Source organism: Nelumbo nucifera, chromosome 6 (genome assembly GCF_055504915.1).
Source record: "Nelumbo nucifera cultivar China Antique chromosome 6, China Antique-T2T, whole genome shotgun sequence".
Classification (NCBI taxonomy): Eukaryota; Viridiplantae; Streptophyta; class Magnoliopsida; order Proteales; family Nelumbonaceae; genus Nelumbo; species Nelumbo nucifera.
In genome coordinates, this window is record NC_142654.1 from 8,987,766 (window position 1) to 9,007,086 (window position 19,321).

General features: G+C 37.1%; 2 protein-coding genes across 10 annotated transcripts; one reads left to right on the forward strand and one right to left on the reverse strand.

The window, feature by feature from the left end:
- The first annotated feature begins 1,435 nt into the window (after positions 1 to 1,435).
- Positions 1,436 to 5,808, forward strand: LOC104604603 (serine carboxypeptidase-like 51). 4 transcript variants are annotated; one of them, XM_088889768.1, is made up of 14 exons: positions 1,436 to 1,681; positions 1,806 to 2,015; positions 2,134 to 2,228; positions 2,340 to 2,447; positions 2,554 to 2,794; positions 2,945 to 2,988; positions 3,115 to 3,182; positions 3,282 to 3,387; positions 3,484 to 3,683; positions 3,817 to 3,886; positions 4,209 to 4,316; positions 4,505 to 4,557; positions 4,630 to 4,765; positions 5,365 to 5,808. In XM_088889768.1, the coding sequence occupies exons 2-14, from the start codon at positions 1,877 to 1,879 to the stop codon at positions 5,443 to 5,445; spliced, it is 1,449 nt and encodes a 482-aa protein (XP_088745894.1). In that variant the 5' UTR covers positions 1,436 to 1,681; positions 1,806 to 1,876; the 3' UTR covers positions 5,446 to 5,808. The 4 variants fall into 4 exon arrangements, with proteins under 4 accessions (XP_088745894.1, XP_088745895.1, XP_010267335.1 ...); XM_088889769.1 differs by having other exon boundaries at positions 1,451 to 1,681; positions 4,209 to 4,259; XM_010269033.3 differs by lacking the exon at positions 1,436 to 1,681 and having other exon boundaries at positions 1,699 to 2,015.
- On the reverse strand, positions 5,365 to 17,125 carry LOC104604604 (protein FAR1-RELATED SEQUENCE 5-like). 6 transcript variants are annotated; one of them, XM_088889765.1, is made up of 7 exons: positions 16,808 to 17,125; positions 16,671 to 16,721; positions 13,249 to 15,593; positions 12,839 to 12,898; positions 12,374 to 12,752; positions 12,223 to 12,278; positions 5,365 to 11,227 (listed from the first exon to the last, which is right to left on the reverse strand). In XM_088889765.1, exon 3 carries the CDS (start codon positions 15,575 to 15,577, stop codon positions 13,364 to 13,366), a length of 2,214 nt encoding a protein of 737 aa, XP_088745891.1. In that variant the 5' UTR covers positions 15,578 to 15,593; positions 16,671 to 16,721; positions 16,808 to 17,125; the 3' UTR covers positions 5,365 to 11,227; positions 12,223 to 12,278; positions 12,374 to 12,752; positions 12,839 to 12,898; positions 13,249 to 13,363. The 6 variants fall into 6 exon arrangements, 5 of the variants coding, with proteins under 5 accessions (XP_088745891.1, XP_088745892.1, XP_088745889.1 ...); XM_088889766.1 differs by lacking the exon at positions 5,365 to 11,227 and having other exon boundaries at positions 11,285 to 12,278; positions 12,374 to 12,448; positions 12,567 to 12,752; XM_088889763.1 differs by lacking the exon at positions 5,365 to 11,227 and having other exon boundaries at positions 11,286 to 12,278.
- Between the last annotated feature and the right edge of the window lie 2,196 nt (positions 17,126 to 19,321).

The window sequence follows — 19,321 nt, forward strand, 5'->3', positions numbered from 1 at the left end:
AAATGGCTTCATTTCTTTAAATCTTGAAACAAACTCATTTATAAACCAAGGATCCAAAAACACAACTGGCAAGCAGAGAAAAGACAGAAAGAGAACAAGAAAAGAAAGAAAAAAAACACAAGAGATTTACATGGTTTGGCTTATAGCCACTATATAGCAGTAGGCATTACAATCACAGTCTTCACAGCTTCTCTCACCAAACCCTGACTCCCCAAACACCCGAGAGACCCTCTCACACCCATTATGCCTCACACACTCTCAAACTCTGCTTTTTCTTTCTTCTCAAGATACAACTATACAAGATAGCTTGTGGGCCTAGTTGGCATAAGCCTCTCTGCTTCCACCACAGACCACTATGAATTTTCCCTTCAGTTTTTTCTCAACTTTAATTGGAGCGGGTCATGGATCATATCGCAACTAGAATTCAAAGGCACCAATCCATTTCATTTTAGGTGACCTCTCCTCTAAAGAAAACCCTTTTTGAAGGTCTTGACTTTTAGGATGCCTTAAACACGAGAATTGAGTAATTTACAAACAACTGCCAGGATTCAAGTATCCATAACAAAAACCAATACCAAAAACAGAAACAAAAGCCCCAAAAAAGTTTAAACTTGATGAGAATTCTTTGGTGGTGTTGACTTTTAGGCTGCCTTAAACACGAGAATTGAGTAATTTACAAACAACTGCCCGGGTTCAAACATTCATAGCAAAAACTAAAACTAAAAACAGAAACAGAAGGCCCCAAAAGTTAAAACTTGATGCAGTAGCATGTCAACCTGTTTGCATCAGATTTCAACAAGCTGCATTCAAGTACTCAGCCCATTACTAATACCAGAGTAACCAGACAACTGGCTTTGATCATGCCTTTGTCTGAACCTGATTAGTTGACTAATTAGTGGACTTGTCGCTCTCCATCAAGGCAATAAATGACCCATCACATGTGATTTTGGGTACAGACAGTAGGCTCCAGATAAGAAATGGCATGGCATCTACTGGTACCCTCTTGGCAGAAAGAAACTATGGATTGCAGAGACCATTGCACCTTGCGAATCTACTAAGATCAAACTAAGCATGGATGTTCTTAAGTCAACCTGAGGTTGCTTAAGAGTGATGCATAATGCACATGCAAAAGTGAAAATTTGATGCCATCCTTCCATTCTCGTCCACATTCATGTCCCCCCATTTTCAGAGCTTTGAAGCAGGAGAAGAGAAGCTTCCTGGTCAATGGTATTAGGTTTGGAACAAATCTCCAAGACCCCATTTCTCTGAGATGAAAACAAAGAAAAAAATTATTAAAAACAGAGTCTCACCCCTCTCCACGTCTCTATACATTTATCTCAAAGAAAGTAAAAAAGTTTGTTGGAAAAATACAAAAAACCCCTCTTTTTGTGGGTGGGATCATCACTCATCAGTGTAACAGAAACTGAGAAAAAGGTGGAGTTTGATTGGTTCCAAAAATATATACAGATGGGGGTACATGGACAGTTATTATTTACTCATTTGAACTTCTTCAGAGCCTGTTCCTTCTACGTCGCTTTCACCACGGAGACCAAACTACTTTTCTGCACGCAATCTTCCTTCCTATCTTCATTGATTCCTACTGAATTTCTATTGTTATAATTAATATTCTAACACCCTTGGAGCTGAGGACAAAATACACCTTGAAAAGTGACAGCAATAGGCAAACACAGTTACCTTCTTTTGCTATATTTTTCTTAATCTAGAGATATCTTTATCATAAAGGACTCTGTTTTTCTGGATTTTTTTCCCATATTGTTTCAACGTTTTGTTGTTTGGTTCCACAGGAAAAGAGTGGCTTCACCTTAATCCATTAACGATTCTCTGAAGTGGGGTTTTTGATTGCCTCACCTTTAGAATGGAGAAGTTGTTTTTTATTCCTTTTCTTCTTCTTCTCTCTGTTCTGGTTTTTCCTTCTCTGTTCCATGGAGGAGTGGCCGGTGCTGCTGGAACCAAGGATGGATCCGAACAGTGGGGATATGTTCGAGTCCGACCCAGTAAGTCTCCCGCTTTATACTGTTAAACTGAATATTTGATAATCTTAGCGCAAGTATGCTGAGACAAAAATTTAATGGAATTGTTTTTCTGTTCTTCTTCCTTTATGGTGTGATGCAGAAGCCCACATGTTCTGGTGGTTCTATAGAAGTCCGTACAGAGCTGAATATCCTTCCAAGCCTTGGCCCATAATTCTGTGGTTGCAGGGTGGCCCTGTAAGTATTTATTATTTTAAATTCAATGAACAAATATCAGAAACCAAGATATTTGCTTCATTTAATCTCCCACACCTGAAATTGAATTTCTTGTGTTTCGAGTACTTACAGGGTGCTTCAGGAGTTGGAATTGGAAATTTTCAAGAGATTGGACCACTGGACACAGATCTCAAGCCAAGAAACTCGACTTGGTTGCAAGTAGCTGATCTCTTGTTTGTAGTAAGCCATGTTTTCCTCTCAATCTCTGTCAATTCTGTGAATGAACAAGGACTGTAATGAAGCAGATATGTTCTAAATGTTTGTTAATTTTCTTGGCGTAATGTAGGATAACCCAGTTGGAACAGGATACAGTTTTGTAGAGGATGAAAAGGTAATGGTGAAAACTGATGAAGAGGCAGCAACTGACTTAACTACCTTGTTGAAGAAACTCTTCAATAGGAATCTTGGGCTCCGAGGAAGACCTCTGTACATTGTAGCAGAGTCTTATGGAGGGAAGTATGCTGTTACTCTTGCACTGTCGGCTTTAAAAGCTATTGAAGCTGGAGAATTGAAGCTCAAACTAGGAGGTAATTGGGTTATGGATTGATTTTGGTTTTAGTAAAATTTATTTCTGATGAATCACTGGAAAACATAAACACTGCTTTTAGAGCAACGAGTGGAATCGTTCTGGATTTTTATTTTTCCTTTTTTGGTTTTCAATTCTATTTTGGACACAGGAGTCGCTTTGGGAGACAGTTGGATCTCCCCTGAAGATTTTGTGGTGAGTGGTGGCCTTGAAATCATCAGTTTCCTATAACTTATCAGATTAAATGCATCTATGTTTGCTCTTCTTTGAAGCTATCAAATTTTTCACTAGATGTTAAGCTTCTTAATGTGAAAATTGCAGATTTCATGGGCTCCTTTGCTCAAAGATTTGTCACGGATTGATGACAATGGAGTGAAGAAGGCAAACAGGTCCCATTAATTCTATAAAATCTTGAAAAGAAGAATGAGTGAATATAAAAAATTAGTGTAGCATATTTGATTTCTCTAACAACCCATTTCACAGAACAGTCTTGTTCAACGGATTAAGCAGCAAATTGCATCAGGCCTTTATGAAAATGCAACAGATTCATGGGGTGAGCTCGAGGACGTGATTATTACAGCCAGTAACTTTGTGGTACTACTGTCTCTGTTGCCTTCTGTCTCTTCACCACTATAATTGATTTTCATCAAAGTTTTCAAAATTGTGATGAAATTCATTTGGGTACTGCAGGACTTCTACAATTTTATGCTGGATTCAGGAAGTGAAGACATTTCTACAACAACCATGGAATCATCCAAGGCAGCGGTGGTGAAGAAGTACTCAAGATATCTCAACTCCAAGAGATTTTTTGCAGGTGGAAATGGCGATATTGAAACACTGATGAATGGAGCCATCAAAGAGAAGCTCAAGATCATTCCCACAGATGTAAAGTGAGTCTTTGTACATTGAAGCAAAGTAATTTGTATTTAAGAGTATTCCTACTAATTAATTTTCTTGGGATATTGCTTCCACTTGGAAGTTACACTCTTATCATCTTTTATATGTTTGGGTTACTTCCTGCAGATGGGGAGAGCAGTCAGGGTCTGTTTTCTCAGCTTTAGAAGGTGATTTCATGAAACCAAGAATAGCTGAGGTACTGATCAAACATATCAACCAAAAAGTAGTAATTGTAAATAGGAATTTAACTGTAATTAACTCATATCTAACTTGTAGTGACACCAGTAAAAGATCATATAATTATGGAATACCCTCTAATGGATTCTTAATCAAAATTTATAGTATAAATTAATCGAATCAAAATATGTTAAGATCTTACTGATGTTGCTTGTTTCATGGACAACACAGCATTTGATGTTTCTTACAGTGGATTCTCTTCTCATCCAGAGTTTTTTTCATGACTGACTTGAACAAAAAAAAAATTAAGAGATGGTCTGATATATGATTTTTGTGAACAGGTTGATGAACTTTTAGCTAAAGGGGTCAATGTGACAATATACAATGGACAGGTATCCATCCTTAAGTGTTTTTCAAGGATTCAGCACCTTAAATATCTACTCGGTTGGGTAAGGTTTGGACCACCCATTTGTATTTCTAGCCATAAAAGTTTGTATTGATAGTTGGCACTTGGCATTTACCTCCCCCCCATGTGAACCAATGAATAAACTTTCAAACATGTATAGGACAAGTTAACACCTTCTAATGAATTTCCTGTTCACATTGTTTTTTCTTCATTTTGATGGGGTTGTTGTAGCTTGATCTCATATGTGCAACCAAAGGAGCTGAAGCATGGGTCCAGAAACTCAAGTACTCTCTCTCTCTCTCTCTCTCTCTCTCTCTCTCTCTCTCTATTTATTAAAATTATTGATCTTAAATCAGGTGGAGTGGGCTGAAACAGTTCTTGAGCTTGGACAGGACCCCACTTTATTGTGGGAAGGACCATCAAACTACAAAAGGGTTCACCAGGTCATACAAGAATCTGCATTTTTATTGGATACTTGGGGCGGGTCACTTTGTAAGTTGTTCCATTCATCCATGTATCATCATCATCATCATTAATTCACTATCATCTTCATTTTCGTAGTCACTGTCTGTGTCATCTCTGAATGAATCTGAGGAGAAACACTAATAAAACAACTCCCAACCGGCTACTCCACTTTGGATTCCGTGGGTTTCTTTCTACTTTCAGAACAACCATTTAAAGAATCTCAAGTCTCAACCCGCCAGATTGTTAAAACATCAGTAGACTGGAGACTGGAGTGCAATTAATGGACTGAGTCTCGAGCTACCAAATCAGACCTCTTTTGAACAACTCTCTCTGAGTTGATTTGGTAGCTCAGCCAGTCACCATATTAAATACCATAAGAGCTCGTAGCACCAACTCAGGGATCGAATTTGAACTGGGGTTCTTTCGAATCCAAAAGGGTCTTCTGATTTGGTGGGTGGTTGAGGCTTGAGAGATGAGACTGCGTACTTCCTCGTCAGGCAGCAGGCATTTTTGTGGTCAAAGCTGTATGATCGTGGGAGACTTGATGAACAGCAAACTATTTGCCTTTTTTTAGTACTTCCAGTTCCATATCTGAACGTTATTGAATGATCGAGATGTGGGTGCAGGTGCCTGTAGATCAGCCCTGTGTTGCATTGAAGATGGTAGCTGACATCACACACTCTCCAGGTGCTGCTCTTCTTCCTTGAAACTAGAACAAAGCAACCAAAAGACAGACAGACAGACAGACAGAGAGAGAGAGAGAGAGAGAAAAGAAAGAGAATTAAATGACATTACAACAGTATAAGGAGAAATGGAGTAAACACATGCAAATAATAGCATGGATGATGGATGGGTCAAGGTAAGACACTTGCAGCCACGCAGTGGAGACTGGAGGAAGAAGACAGACAGAAGGAAACGTGGAGAGATAAGTACTGAATAAATGTCATCTCTTTTTCTTTTTCTTTTTTTATAATTCTTTTCTGATTCTCATTGATGATTTTCTGAATCTTCTTTATTTATAAATATAAAATTCAGTGGAAAATAAAAAAAAAAAAACTTTTAATTGTTAATATCTTGTTCTTGTAAATGCCGGCATTTGTGTTCCCCATGGATGATGCCCAAAAGACTGGATATCTTTTTATTCATTAAATCATCTCTTAATCTGTTGCTTTGTTATGAACAAATTAAATTTTCATTAATTAGTATCACAAAAAGTCCTACAGAAGTTGGTCGATTCAACTCACTTAGGCTGCAAATGGTATCTGTTTATCCGAATTAAAAATGGAGTGCAATCCAATTAAGGTCTTTTTCTTTGAATTAAATTAAACATGGATCCATGAAAATTTTTTACATATATATCTATATGTGTATTTATATATAAAAAATGCAAAAAGAACTAGAGCATTTCTAAGGGTGAAGCAGTGAAAAATTGAGATACCAATAAATATGCCAAGAAAATTTAGGGTGCATTTATTAATACATATTAATTATACCGTAAATCTAGATATCAACCAATCACATTAAATTCTGCATATTTTTCATTAATTCATATTTCACAAATTATAGCTTCAAATTTAATTGAGTATATTTTACCATCACATTTAACCAATCTGTCTTTTGTTGTAGGTGCACCATAGATTTTGCCTAAAGTGATGAATCTGCTTAAGCAGAAGTTTGGCCCCCCTGGGTTTATCCTTGGGCTTGCATGTGTGTATGACAGTGCATATGCAACCTTGGAATCCAGGTTTTATCCACATATCGTATTTGCAGTCATGCATTGGGAATATCTCCACATGAATATATAAAAACATGCAAATACGGAGAAATTCTCAATTCATGGCTGCAAGGATGGTGTGAGAATGGATTTTGTGAGGATGAAATCCAGATTCACAAACTTGAGCCTGAGAGAATAGGAAGGATTTGAATTTGCTTATAATGCCTAATTTATTTTTTCATTTGATAATTTACTTGGATAGGTAAACTTATCCGGGTAAGTTTTTTTTTTTTCCCGGGAAACACTTGGTAAATACATTTATCATTTTAGCCATAAAAAACTATTATTAAAAGGAACAATTTTGTCTGTCATGCATTGACAACTTCCCCGTGAGTAAAAAATTATTTAACCACATGGGAAATGGGTATCGATTACATGGATTAGTGATACTAGGGAAAATAATTTGTTATAAGCCTTAAATGAATATGAAAAACAAACATGATATTTGAAAACAAAATCTCATTGACTAATTTTTCCCTTAAAAATCAAGAAAAGTAATGGGGCCCAAGAGAAATGTGAACAACTAGAAGACATTGGTTTTGCTTAACCAATTAACCCCACCTATTGTATGCAAAGATTGATTAAAGAAGAGATTCATGGACTTTTGAAAAGAAGCCCCCTCTCTTTTACGTGTCACACATATAAGATAGAGCTAAAGCGCACAATCATGCACCAATCATCCTCAACAAAATAGGAGTCTAAATCTGCTGCATCTTTTCCCTCCACTAATTCATACATACTAATTAGAAAAATGTGAGAACGAAGTTAGAAGGAGAAATAAGAACTAAATATAAATGAATTATCTTCTATCAAGACTTTTGTTTTGTAAAAATTTCCTTAACTTTCCCTTTTTTTTCCTACTTTTTCCTTCAGGAAGCCATAAAATCATTTTCCTATCACCCTCTATTCGGTCTTGTCTTGGTAACAAATTGAAGTCTCCAAATATCAGGTCAAAATTGACAGCGGAGGCCGCAGGTAGAGAGGTAGTCCAAAAGGTGATGATTTTAGCATCTATGTATTAGTAAAATCTTGGACTGACAAGATGTGAAAACACGACTTCAGCCAGTCTGAGACCAGTACTGTGCAAATAAAATATAGATAATGTCTATAGTCAGGCCACCCCCCAAGAGTGGTTGGACCATTTCACACTGAGCCTCAAAAAGTGATTATCAATCAACTGGCATTCTTTTTTTTTTTAATACAGCAGAAAGACTAAGCAAAAACTAGAAAATGGTAAACCTAAAGGCTGCCTTTGGAAATTATGTAAATGGAGTATAAATTCAGGTTAAATTTGCATTCTGGTTTACTTTTATTTGTATTTGGCAATATTACATTTATGCATTGACAAATGACAAAAAATATATTTTTCAATACATATTTACATTGATAATAAGATGTAAAACTGTAAAAGTAGATTAATAAAAAAGAAGTAAATTTTCATTCAAATGGGCTTTTGATAAAAAAGGCATATGCTTTATTGGGATCCGTGTTTACATCCATTACAGCTAAAAGTCTGGTAAAAATGTTAATTTATCCATACAAAACTAACCCAACTTTACAATTTATATGAACCGATTTACGCTCTACATATTTGCATTCACACCAGCCTACCACTTTATTGCCTTCTCTGTGAATGTATGAATTGATTGGCTTCAACATGTCTATCCCTCTATTATAATTTATAAGATTAGAAGAACCTATCTCCTTGGCTATTCTATGAACTTCCAAGCCGTCCCTCATTTTCACACCTATCGAAACCCGCTGGCACTTTGAAATTTCTTACAATACAGCCAAAAGCACAATCTTCATTGATTTTTCTAGAGGTATCAAAGTTGATCTTGACTGCTAATGGGCTTGGGAATCATTTTACCCATATGACTGAGGCTTTATCTTTAACCTCTCCATTCGCTTGCACTTCAATAAAGTTTCTCGCAATATTTTCAAAATCGAACCGGACTGGATAATCGGACCAGAAAAATCAAGAACTAATTTAACCCCAAAATTACTTTTTTGTCAAAAACCGTTGATTTGATCAATAAACCGCTGATCAGTACGGTTTTAAAAACGTTGGTTTCTCCAAACTCTCAAAAGTTTTCTAACTATCTCTGAAAGTTTTTGAAGTTTATTATTATAAATTTTTTCTTTCTTGTTTTTGTAAAGATACCAGGGAGGGTAGCTAGTTTTTAGAGAAGGGTAAAAGATCTGTCTGATTGGTTTTCTATGAGAATGACACACCAAACAATAAGAGATTGGTTGCACTCGACGTTTGGTCACAAGAGACCAAACCCGGGTTGCCAAATGGCAATAGATAAGAATATGGTTGGCATCTTCCTTTTGTCCACAGACTTGATCAAATTTTCCTTTGTTGGAAGCTTTGTCCCTAACAAAACATAGGGGCAAAATACTAAGACCTCCTTGGGGGTTTTTCTGAAAATTACTAAAACCTCCCATTAATTTACAAAAGTGACTCTGACAGTTGCTCCGTTTGCATGTAACATGATGTGCGTGTTATATTATTTTGAAAACCCAATTGTGCTCTTTGATGATTGAATATTAAGTTAATTTTGTGATTTTTGTCTTTGATTTTCTTTCAAATTTTCAAAACATTCCAGTTTAAATACAAAGGCTCTCTTTAGGGGTGTCAATGGACTGGTTTTGGGTTGGACCTTGTCCAAATCAAAATTCATTTGGATGGATTGGACGGACCAATAAGATATATTGTATTGGACCAGTCCAAGCTTAATGCTCTTATGCTTCAAAGTATTTATTAGATTGGGTTGGATTGGATTGGACCTGATCCATTTATAATGAATTTATATTGGATTGGATTGGATTGAACCAATATTCAGCCTATTGATAGAAGATAAGAAAGTTCCAATGGACCAGGTTTGGGTTGGAACCAATCTAAATAAAAACTAATTTGAATAGATTGGATGGTCCAAACATTAAATTGGATCAGTACAACTGTACAACATGGTCCAGAGCATTCATTGGATTGAAACTGGTCCATCTGTAATGGACTCATATTGGACCAAATCCAGTCCAATTGACACCCCTATTCCCCGCCATCAAACCCACTTTATTTGGGTCTTCTATAAGGATCAACTTGCACGATCTGGGAGATGAAGAGGAGAACCAAAGCCAACTCCATGTCTTGTTGCAAAAAATAAATAAATGAGAGCAAGGAAAACCCGGATATAGCCCCATTAGCTCCTTCTACAATCTCTACAAATGAAAAAGAGAGGATGAAAACTGAAAACAGCTTGAGTTCCAGATCGGAAAGAGGGGAAGCTTATTAACTGTTGCTACCATCATCAACACCAAGTGCATGTTCACAGGTGTCAAGTGACTGCATCGCCGTCACCAGCCGTGTTTCATACCACAGCTTTGTTTTTGTCATAGTGTGGTGGTAACTAAAGCGTGAAACCAAGGTTCAAAATATAGTCATGTATCGACCCATATCGACCGATACGTATCATATCAGAGCCTTCACGATACGCCCCTATAGGGGGTGTTTCGGGCTGGCAAGTGTTTCAAGGGGTAGACCGGCCCCTCTGAACCTGATTCAAAAAAAAAAAACAGTACCGATACAGGTTGATACACCCTATCAGTGTATCATCCTGTACCGATATTTTGAACCTTGCATGCAACCATGCATGTGGCATCAGCCAATCCGAGCTGAATTGAGGACAATGGTGATGTTCCATCCGCAACCAGGCCCATAAATGGGAAATGGAGCAGATGCAGCAACAGTGGGTTCAGAAGCTGTTGTAGAACTGGAGTTACTACCTAAAGTTCTTCCTATACCCTGAAATGATACATGGTGCTTCTCTGGTTCAAGACATTTCTCTCCTCTCCTTATAAGATTAACTTGAACTGGAGATATTTGTTGGCTCAAGAAGAATCCATACCTGATGGAGTCAGGTTCTAATTCTAAGCAAGGTTCAAAGTATCAACACGTATTGGCCCATATCAGTTGATACGTATCATTCCGGGACCCCTCCAATATGCCCCTACAATGGGTGTATCAGAGGTCTGACCAGTTCAAGGGGTAGAGGAGACCTAACCCCCCTGAACCGGTTGCGAAAAAAATATAAAAAAAAAGGACCAAAATGTGTATCGATTCACCCGATACTGATAGGGGCAGAAAGTGGTGAGGAAGATTTGCTCCTGGGTGTCAGTGAATGAGGAATTTAAAAGTCAGAATGTTTCTCTCCTTCTTTGTAATAAATAATGGATGTTCTTGTAATATGTCTTGGGCTCAGGAAGGCCTAATTGGCCTGAGTCTTGTTGTATTTGGCTTTCTTATTAAATAAAATTGCCTTACCTTTTTCAAAAAAAAAGATACTGATAGGGACATATCGGGTATATCAATATTTTAAACCTTCATTCTAAGACGTATATTGAGGCCACAACAGCTCTCTTCTTCCTGGAGAGCCGCAGATGGGATCTCATGGAAAACTACAATAACAGCAGCAGCTATTATAACATCAATGCAGCCAATACAAACCAATCCGCATGTCCTTTGGTTCTGTCTGACACTCTGACTTCAATCTATGATAGCCACATCTTCCCAAGACAAGCTCTCAAAGCCCTCCCCCAGTTTTGGCTTCTCTAGGTTGTTATGTCTTCCTCAACCTCTTTTGGCTTCAGTCTTCTTTCTCCACTTGTGTCGGTGGATATGTCAAAGCAATCCTCCTCAATCAACAATGAATCTACATATCTCAAATACAAGGAGATAGCTTATTATGAAAGGAAAGCTACACAATAAGAGCTGCAATGTCATCTAATAACCCTGGTTCCTGAAAGGTTATAACTTTTTTGTACTGGAAAGTTGACAAGTGTCAACATGGGTTGACTGTTTGTATAGCTTTTATTAGCTTTCATCGACTTGTTTGTGATTGAATGTTAGCATCACTAGCTATAATGGATTTGAAAGAGATAAAAGGAAGAAATTTCTACTCAACTAATTGAAATGAAGAGGGTGATGGTCGAAATGGTGGTAATTGAGGCAAAAGAGATGAACTACAAAAATCCATCCGAAGAATTGCAACGATATTCTATTGTGCATTGTGTTTTATGTAATGGACCATATTTTTCTTCTTTGCTTATTTAAAGCCATTTGACCATTCCATTCAACATGAGCACTACCCATTCAACATGGGCATATCCGCACTCGCTCATGTAGTAAAAAGCTCCAAGTTGGTCCAAGTGGCTTATTTCGACAATTGATTTTTAGCTGATTAAAGATGTTGGGATTGATTTTGTAGCTATTTGATTCATAGGCTTTCCCCACGTATGAAAAGATCTGCATGATGAATCTAAATCCCATCTTCCACCCAACAGGAAATTAAGCATCTAATTGGGCAAATATCTTCCATCCCAAGTATATAGTTGGACGCGAGCATGACCGTAGTTGCATGATATTATGGTGTTTATATTTGGACAAAGGAATTGAACGTTCTTTAAGTTACCAAACGGGATTTCCTACTCACTTTTCCTACCCACTCTCTACCCGCTGTGAATTGCAGCCACACATCTCTATTATGAATTGAGAGATGTGTGGCTGTAATTCATGGCGAGTAGAGAGTGAGTAGGAAAAGTGAGTAGGAAATATGGGTTCTTAAGTTACAGCCTAACACAACCTTCTCCATTAGCTTAGTCGAGGCACAAGTCACAACTCAACAAAGCTGGTGCTCACCCCACATACCTGTACAAACAGAATCCAAAAGGACCAAAACCAAGTCTGCTACAATATGTTGGAATCTGTACAAAAATTGGTGTTAGCACATAGAAAGAGTATATTACAAACTATTCTCAGTTGAATAGAATAGTTAGATCTTGCAAGTTGTTGCATGTACCTGTTTGTTTAGTTCATTACTGTTACACGACTAAGACAAGTTCTTTGAGAAAATAGTCGAAGAGTCTTGACCATGCTGCTTTAAGTACAACAACATCCACAGCAATCATAAATCGTCAAGAACACCCTTGACCATCCACAGAAGATGAAAAATCTTACATTGCAGTTGCAAGTATGCAGTGAAGTGACCCTACCTAGCTGGCTGCACCAAAGCATCTGCCAGAACATACATTCAGACACTTGAACTTTCAAAAATATGAGGTTGCTTGCAAATATACATGTGATGTAATCTTTGAGAACTCAGCATTCTACAAACATGTCATGTGTGGTCCTGTGTATGTTGTTGAGTTCTTATTGTCCTAGTAATACAAAAAGTTTTCCTGTACAGAACATGAAAGTGTTTATTTAGTATATCTGGTCAATAAAAAACTAAAAAAGAAAGTAAAAGAGAAACATACAAAGTTACCTGAGAATACACTCGTTCATTTCATGATTGGTGTTGGTATAGTCTAATCCTTGATGAGCCCTGGAAAATATATTTTAGCATTTATAACCACACATCAAATTGAAAATGTAATATAATTCTTTTGACATAGAAACCATCACCAGACTCATATGAGATCCACTGGGAATGGGTTATTTAAAAAAGTTTACCAGGTAGTTGTGCCTATAAATAGAATCAATGAATGTGAAGAAAATTTTTATTAAGGCATTATTCAATAATCTAAATATGCCACTTGTATATTAGAATCACTAATAAACGAGTTGAAATGCTTATATGTGAAACAATTTGGTGCCCAAAGAAGATTGTGTCAGATATATAAATGGTTTCAATCTACTACCTGAAATGGTTATTGATCAAAAAAAAACCATTACCTGAAATAGTGAAGGTATGGTACAACTATCCTGCAAATCCATCTTGAATGTGCTAAAATTTGATTCAAGTGGATGCCATGCACTTGAATACCTTTTCATTAAGTGTAAAACCATGTTAGACCATGTTAGAAGATGATTCACCATACTTGCATATGCCATCAATGCAAGGAGAGCTACTATTTTCATTTTCAACTTCCATATTCTCAGATGGAAACAAAGATTGACCAAATGTTGTTTGCTTTAAACATGTTGACACATCTTCAAAAAGCTTCTCTCCATACTTCATCACAATCTTATAAGTATCCTGATTACATGCAGCTCTATTTACTATTTGGCTAAGCATATGAAACATCTCTCTTCTACGTATTGCCATTTTTGTATTTGCATCAAAATGCTGAGTGGAGCCATGAGATTCTTCAAATGTGATCATCCTCGCATTAATGGTCCATCTTCTCAATATATAGCATGAGGGTATCAGCTTTATGCGTCTATAATCAAGTATTTTCAATGCATGCCCACATAAGATCCCAACAAATTCAAACTTTTTACAACTACAACTGATTAAATCATTTATTGTGTCAAAGGTAACTTTGTATTGTCGATTTACTCCAAACATGTTAACTATATACTCAGTTGTTGTTTCAGACACAATATGATCTTCTTCAATGCTGCAACTCAGTTGTTTCAATACTTCATCATTAAAAATAGAAAGAACTGGTGGTGTATATATTTGAGCAATATAATTCAAAGTTCCCAATTGTGTTGCCAAGGCTGGAGTGCTTTGTGTTGTTGCATATTCAACTTTTAACTCTTCATAACGCCTATCAGCAACCACTCTCTCAAAATGCTGAAGGAATCTTGACAAAGTGTGTTTCATATTAAGATACTTTTTCAGACAGCTATTCATCCTATCGCTTCTCTGTGCAGTGCTCATGTCAGCAGAAAATGTTTGGCGCCCAAATGCTAAAGCCCATCTATACCTTTTATCATACAATTTTTGCAACCATTCATTCTCTTTAAGCCCATACCTATTGATCATGCTCTTCCATACATTTTCAAATTCATCCACATCCTCACAATCATATACACAGCTGCTGAAATCCTTAGGAAATGTCTTAAATTTCTCGAATACACTATTAAGGTATTTTGTAGCATTTTGGTACATATGCCAAATACATAATTGATGATGTGATTCCGAGAATACTGAATTAATTGCATTTACCATAGCTGCATCATCATCAGTTAGAATTGTTTTCGGTTTTTTTCCACCCATTGTTTTGATAAACACTTTAAACAACCATTCAAATGTATCTATGGATTCATCATACAATAATGCAGCACCAAAAATAATTATTTGCTTATAATTATTCACTCCCACAAATAGTACAAATGGTCGATTTTCTTGGTTTGTTCTATATGTTGTATCAAAGCATATCACATCACCGAAATGGCCATAGTCCACTATCATTTGTGCATCAGCCCAAAACAAATTTGTAACTATGTCATTTTGGTCCAATTGTATTGCATAGATAAAAGATGGGTCTTCTAATTGCTTGACTTCAAAATATTGTAGAACATTGCCTACCTCTCCCTTCTTCACTTTCCTAGTCCGATTTGAATGTAAGTAGTTCTTTTGATCCACAGGGGTGAATCCAATATTTTCATGGCCACTAGCTTCATTGGTCATAAGTTCCATTGATTCTTTTGGAGCTATGTTTGAATCATCTGCAATTGTAACTTGAGTACCCTGTGGCTCATTCACCTTTCTTTGTGATTTTGGCATGTGTACCTTCTTAGGTGTTACAATCATATGATTATGAGTCTCATTGAAAGCAACCACATGAAACCAACCATCTTTACGACGACTTATCTTCATTTCTGCCATACAACCGCATCTTGTCTCTGCTCGAGGTTTCTTGACAATAGGCCTACGCTTATCTTGGAGACGTTTCCCTTCTTTAGAACAACAGAACTTTCTGTATCTCACTTCATGAGTCTTAGAGCATGTTGCGCTACTACCTTTCCGAGCACTAAATCCAACCATTCCAGCATATCTATTATAAAACTCATATGCTTCTTCATCTGTTTTAAACATCATGCCTACCTTTGGGATCCAATCCCCCGGAACAGGGGTTAATTTGTCTTCAAATTTATTCTGTATTCTTAAATCAAGGCCTTTCTCTTCTTGAGTTTTAGGTGAACTATCAACAATAGGTTTTTCTTTATCTAGCTCAATAGGTTTGGATGGTTCATTTATGTCATTATGTTGATCTTTCTCTCCATTTAGTTCAAAACTTAGCTTTCGCATGGAGTGTGACCCAACCTCCATTTTATCTTTGATTATCCTGTTAAACACATAAGAATACAAAACATGCAATCAACTTGATAAAAATATCAATATGGTAATGCAATTTTATCATCAAAGTAACAATTATGCTTACAAAGAATACAAAGCAAGGTATTTTTGGGCATAATTTTAGCATAAAAAGACCAAGAAGGTATGGATATGCAAATTACAAAGTTTTGAAAATTTGGGCATAATTTTTGTAGGATCTTGGAAAAGATTAAATGCTTTTGTGTGTGTGTGTTAGGTGGAGGGAGGGGTAGGATCTAGATCGATAATCCTCCATGCTGGGTTTTTTTTTTTTGCAAAGGTAACTGATTGGAAAAAGCTTATAGATAGTTAAAAAAGAGGAGGTTGCTAGTAAATCTTATTACACCAGCAATAGTAACTATTTCAATTAGGTCTTGTGTATAAGCTCTATTGAATATTGTTTGATAATCATCTTTTTTTGATCGGTTTGTTTGATAATCATTCTTCTGAGATAATTAAATGATTTTCTTATATAATCGAGCTACTATAAGTATCTTTGCAAGTTAGATGCTACCTATGCAATTATTTAATTATATAGCCCTGAACTTTGACTCAACATAGAAGGCATGCAAAAGGGTCGGGTTCAGCTTTGTAGTTTTCTAGCTAGACTGGACCCAGCATTCAACCAGTGTATCAAATACTGAGTTTGAATTAATTTTTTACACGGTTTGAATCCCTAAATACCATAATATTGTCAAAATTTTGATATTTCTGTTTGTTGCATGGTGGGATTCAAACTGAGATTTCATGGTTGCAGTGAATATGTAAACTAATTGAGTTAGAGGCTCACCTCAAAATTGTAATAGTCCTACTAACCGTAGGGATGTGTTAAGATTATTAAAAAAAAAAGTCATAACCAATTTACCACATCAGAGTTTAAATACATATCTATTGTTTATGTTCTGGTAATTTTTTCCTTGTTAAAGTTAAAATTGTACATTCTTTTCATATTTAGGGATGGACCTATGCTTTAAATGCAGTACTACTGAAGGCTACAAGAATATCAGCATAAATGTATGGTAGCTTGTTTGGGTAGCCAATGAATTACCTTTCTCCTACAACATGTTCTGTATGGTAGTTAACACACCGGCATTTGGCTCTGAACAAAGGAACAGATCAAAATAAATAAAGCTTTGATATTGTGTATAAGCTCTAATGAACACTGATACAGGTAAATAAACTCACCAGAAAACTTCGGTCTCCGGTGAGTTTTTGGCCTCCAAGTCCGGCGTGTCATCCGTTGTGCAGAATACAGTTACACTCGTTTTGCTTTGAGTTGAGAGGGTGTGTTACCTGCAAAAGCCACAGGTGTATTGTTGCGCAGAAAATGTCGGCCTCCGGTGATTTTTTTATCCAACTCCAGCGTACTATCCGTTGTGCAGACTGCAGAGTAGAGTTAGGGTTAGGGTTTAGAGATGATGAAAGGGGGTAGGAGTTTAGGACTACAGGAGGCGGGAGGAGAAAGACTGAAAGAGAGCGAATTGTTTTGACTTATGAGTTGAGACTTGAGAGAGAGAGAGCACTAACGGATGAATGGGCTTAACGTGTGATGGGATTCAGTTACTGTAACTCCCGTTCGAACAACCATCATAGCCTTGCATTGGGAATATCTTCCCATGAAATAAAACATAAAAGTACAGAGATGTTCCCGATGCAAGGCCGAAAAAGCTGTTCGTTCGAATACTGTTCGAACGGGCCTTGCAGTGACTGAAGCCGATCTCGCTTAACGTCCATCGTTAGTGATTCGCACATGAGAAGAGTACTCTTGTGTCAAAGGGACACGTGTTGAGTTTTATAATGTTAGCAGGTTATTAGTAGAGTTTATGCTGATAGTGCAGCAAAAATCATGTAAGCACAACATCGAGCCGTATTTATGGAATATCTTTCCATGAATTTAACACAATTGTACAAGAGATATTCCCAATCTGCGTATTGATTTTGTGATCTCAGGATGTTTACAAGATTTTTGCTTTCAGGAGATCCGGGCTCGATGTGATTTCGTTTCAGCACTCGGCAGCAGCAATAAGAAGTCAAGAACGAGCGAAAGAATCGTCTGAGACGATCTCCTCCTCTGCTCTCTCAAAGTCTGAAGTATTTTCACGGCTGCTGTTCTCCAAATTGGAGATTCCTCTTTGTTTGGTTGAAGATCAAAGGAGCCGTTTCATCCATGTTCAAGTCCTTCTGGTATTCCGTCCCTTCTCCTTGTCACCTTTGAGGCTGAACCAATTTTGAATTATAAGACATCGCTTTCCCTTTCTGGCCGAAAAGTTTAATTTGATGTCTCTGTTTCGAAATTTTCTTTTTCGATTTCTTGGGTTCCTTGCTGACTGGAATTTGGCTTGTGGGTAATCAGCGATTCCCTATAAATTGTATTTGATCACTATTTATTATGATATATTTCGTAAATGAGCAGCTGAGTTTCGTGTTCGTTTTACATGGACAATGGAGACTGATGAGACAAATTGCTAACATATCCATAGAGTCACCTTCAATCGCCACTAGTGTGAGCTTCAAGCGAGAGGCAAGCTTTAGGTCCTCTATGAAAGTCTGAGCTTCTGCTTAGACTGGCGAACAGGCTAACAATGGGATTGCATTGCTACTCTGCTTGCCACATTGGACCCTGTCCAATCTCGGATCACAACCCCTACACCTACTTCTCTGAGAGTGCCAGCGCCATCAACATTTATTCTGAACACATTCACATTTCACTTCCATAGGGAATATTGCTATAGATTTATGGCCTCTAGTTCCGATTGATGAGCAACTAGCTAGATACAGGCATTTCCATTCATAACCTTTATGTGCGCTGCTGGCTTGGATTTAAAGTTCTGTTTGAAGATACAAGATTAAGCCTCCAAACTCATACTTCATATGTTCTCTACCTGCATCACCTTGTAGTTTTTTTTTTTTTCAATGGGTTGCATCACCTTGTAGCTTATTCAATGCCAAACCTCGTAATCCTTTTAATGGTCATTCTAATTATATCCACACAATCTTTTATTGTGCATTGAAGCTCTAACCAAGAGAAACAATCTCAGTCACATCCTTAGGAGGAGGTTCTTGCTGAGGCGTGGTATCCTCCTGTTGTTGGCTCCCTAGGTTCATCCTGCCAATCTACACTTGGCAGTAGCTCTTCTTCAACTTCATTGTACAAACTACAAAGGCCTTCAGATGGTCATATTCTGCATCACAAGGGAAACTTTCACATGCTGAAGCTGCAAGCATAATTAACATGCCGAAAGACAAAAGGTAGAAGTGAAAACTCTTGGTGTATTATTTTATTGATCAGTTACATCAGTAAAACATTTTCTTATGTCAATGCTTCTGAAAAATGGAATTGTTTGTGCATGGGTCTTATACATCTCATAGCCACATGAAAGCCTTCTACTCTTTAGGTAATGCATGCTCTATTAGTTTAGCTGAAAAGGAAAAGATGGTGATTCAACTATTGGGTTTTGGTTTTGGGCCCATTCAAACCAATAATAATACGGGCGATTTTATTTCGAGTTGGCCCAACCCAATAAGTATAATGAATTGTCGAAAACCGATTTGATAAGATTTGAATCGATTTGGATCCAACCCAAAACCTTCCAATTGACAGCCTAGACAGAGGGTTGCAGAGGGTTGGGTTCCCATTTTGTACCACCTATTTGTATTTCTGGCTACAGGGTTTTTAATGATAGTTGGCACTTACCCCCC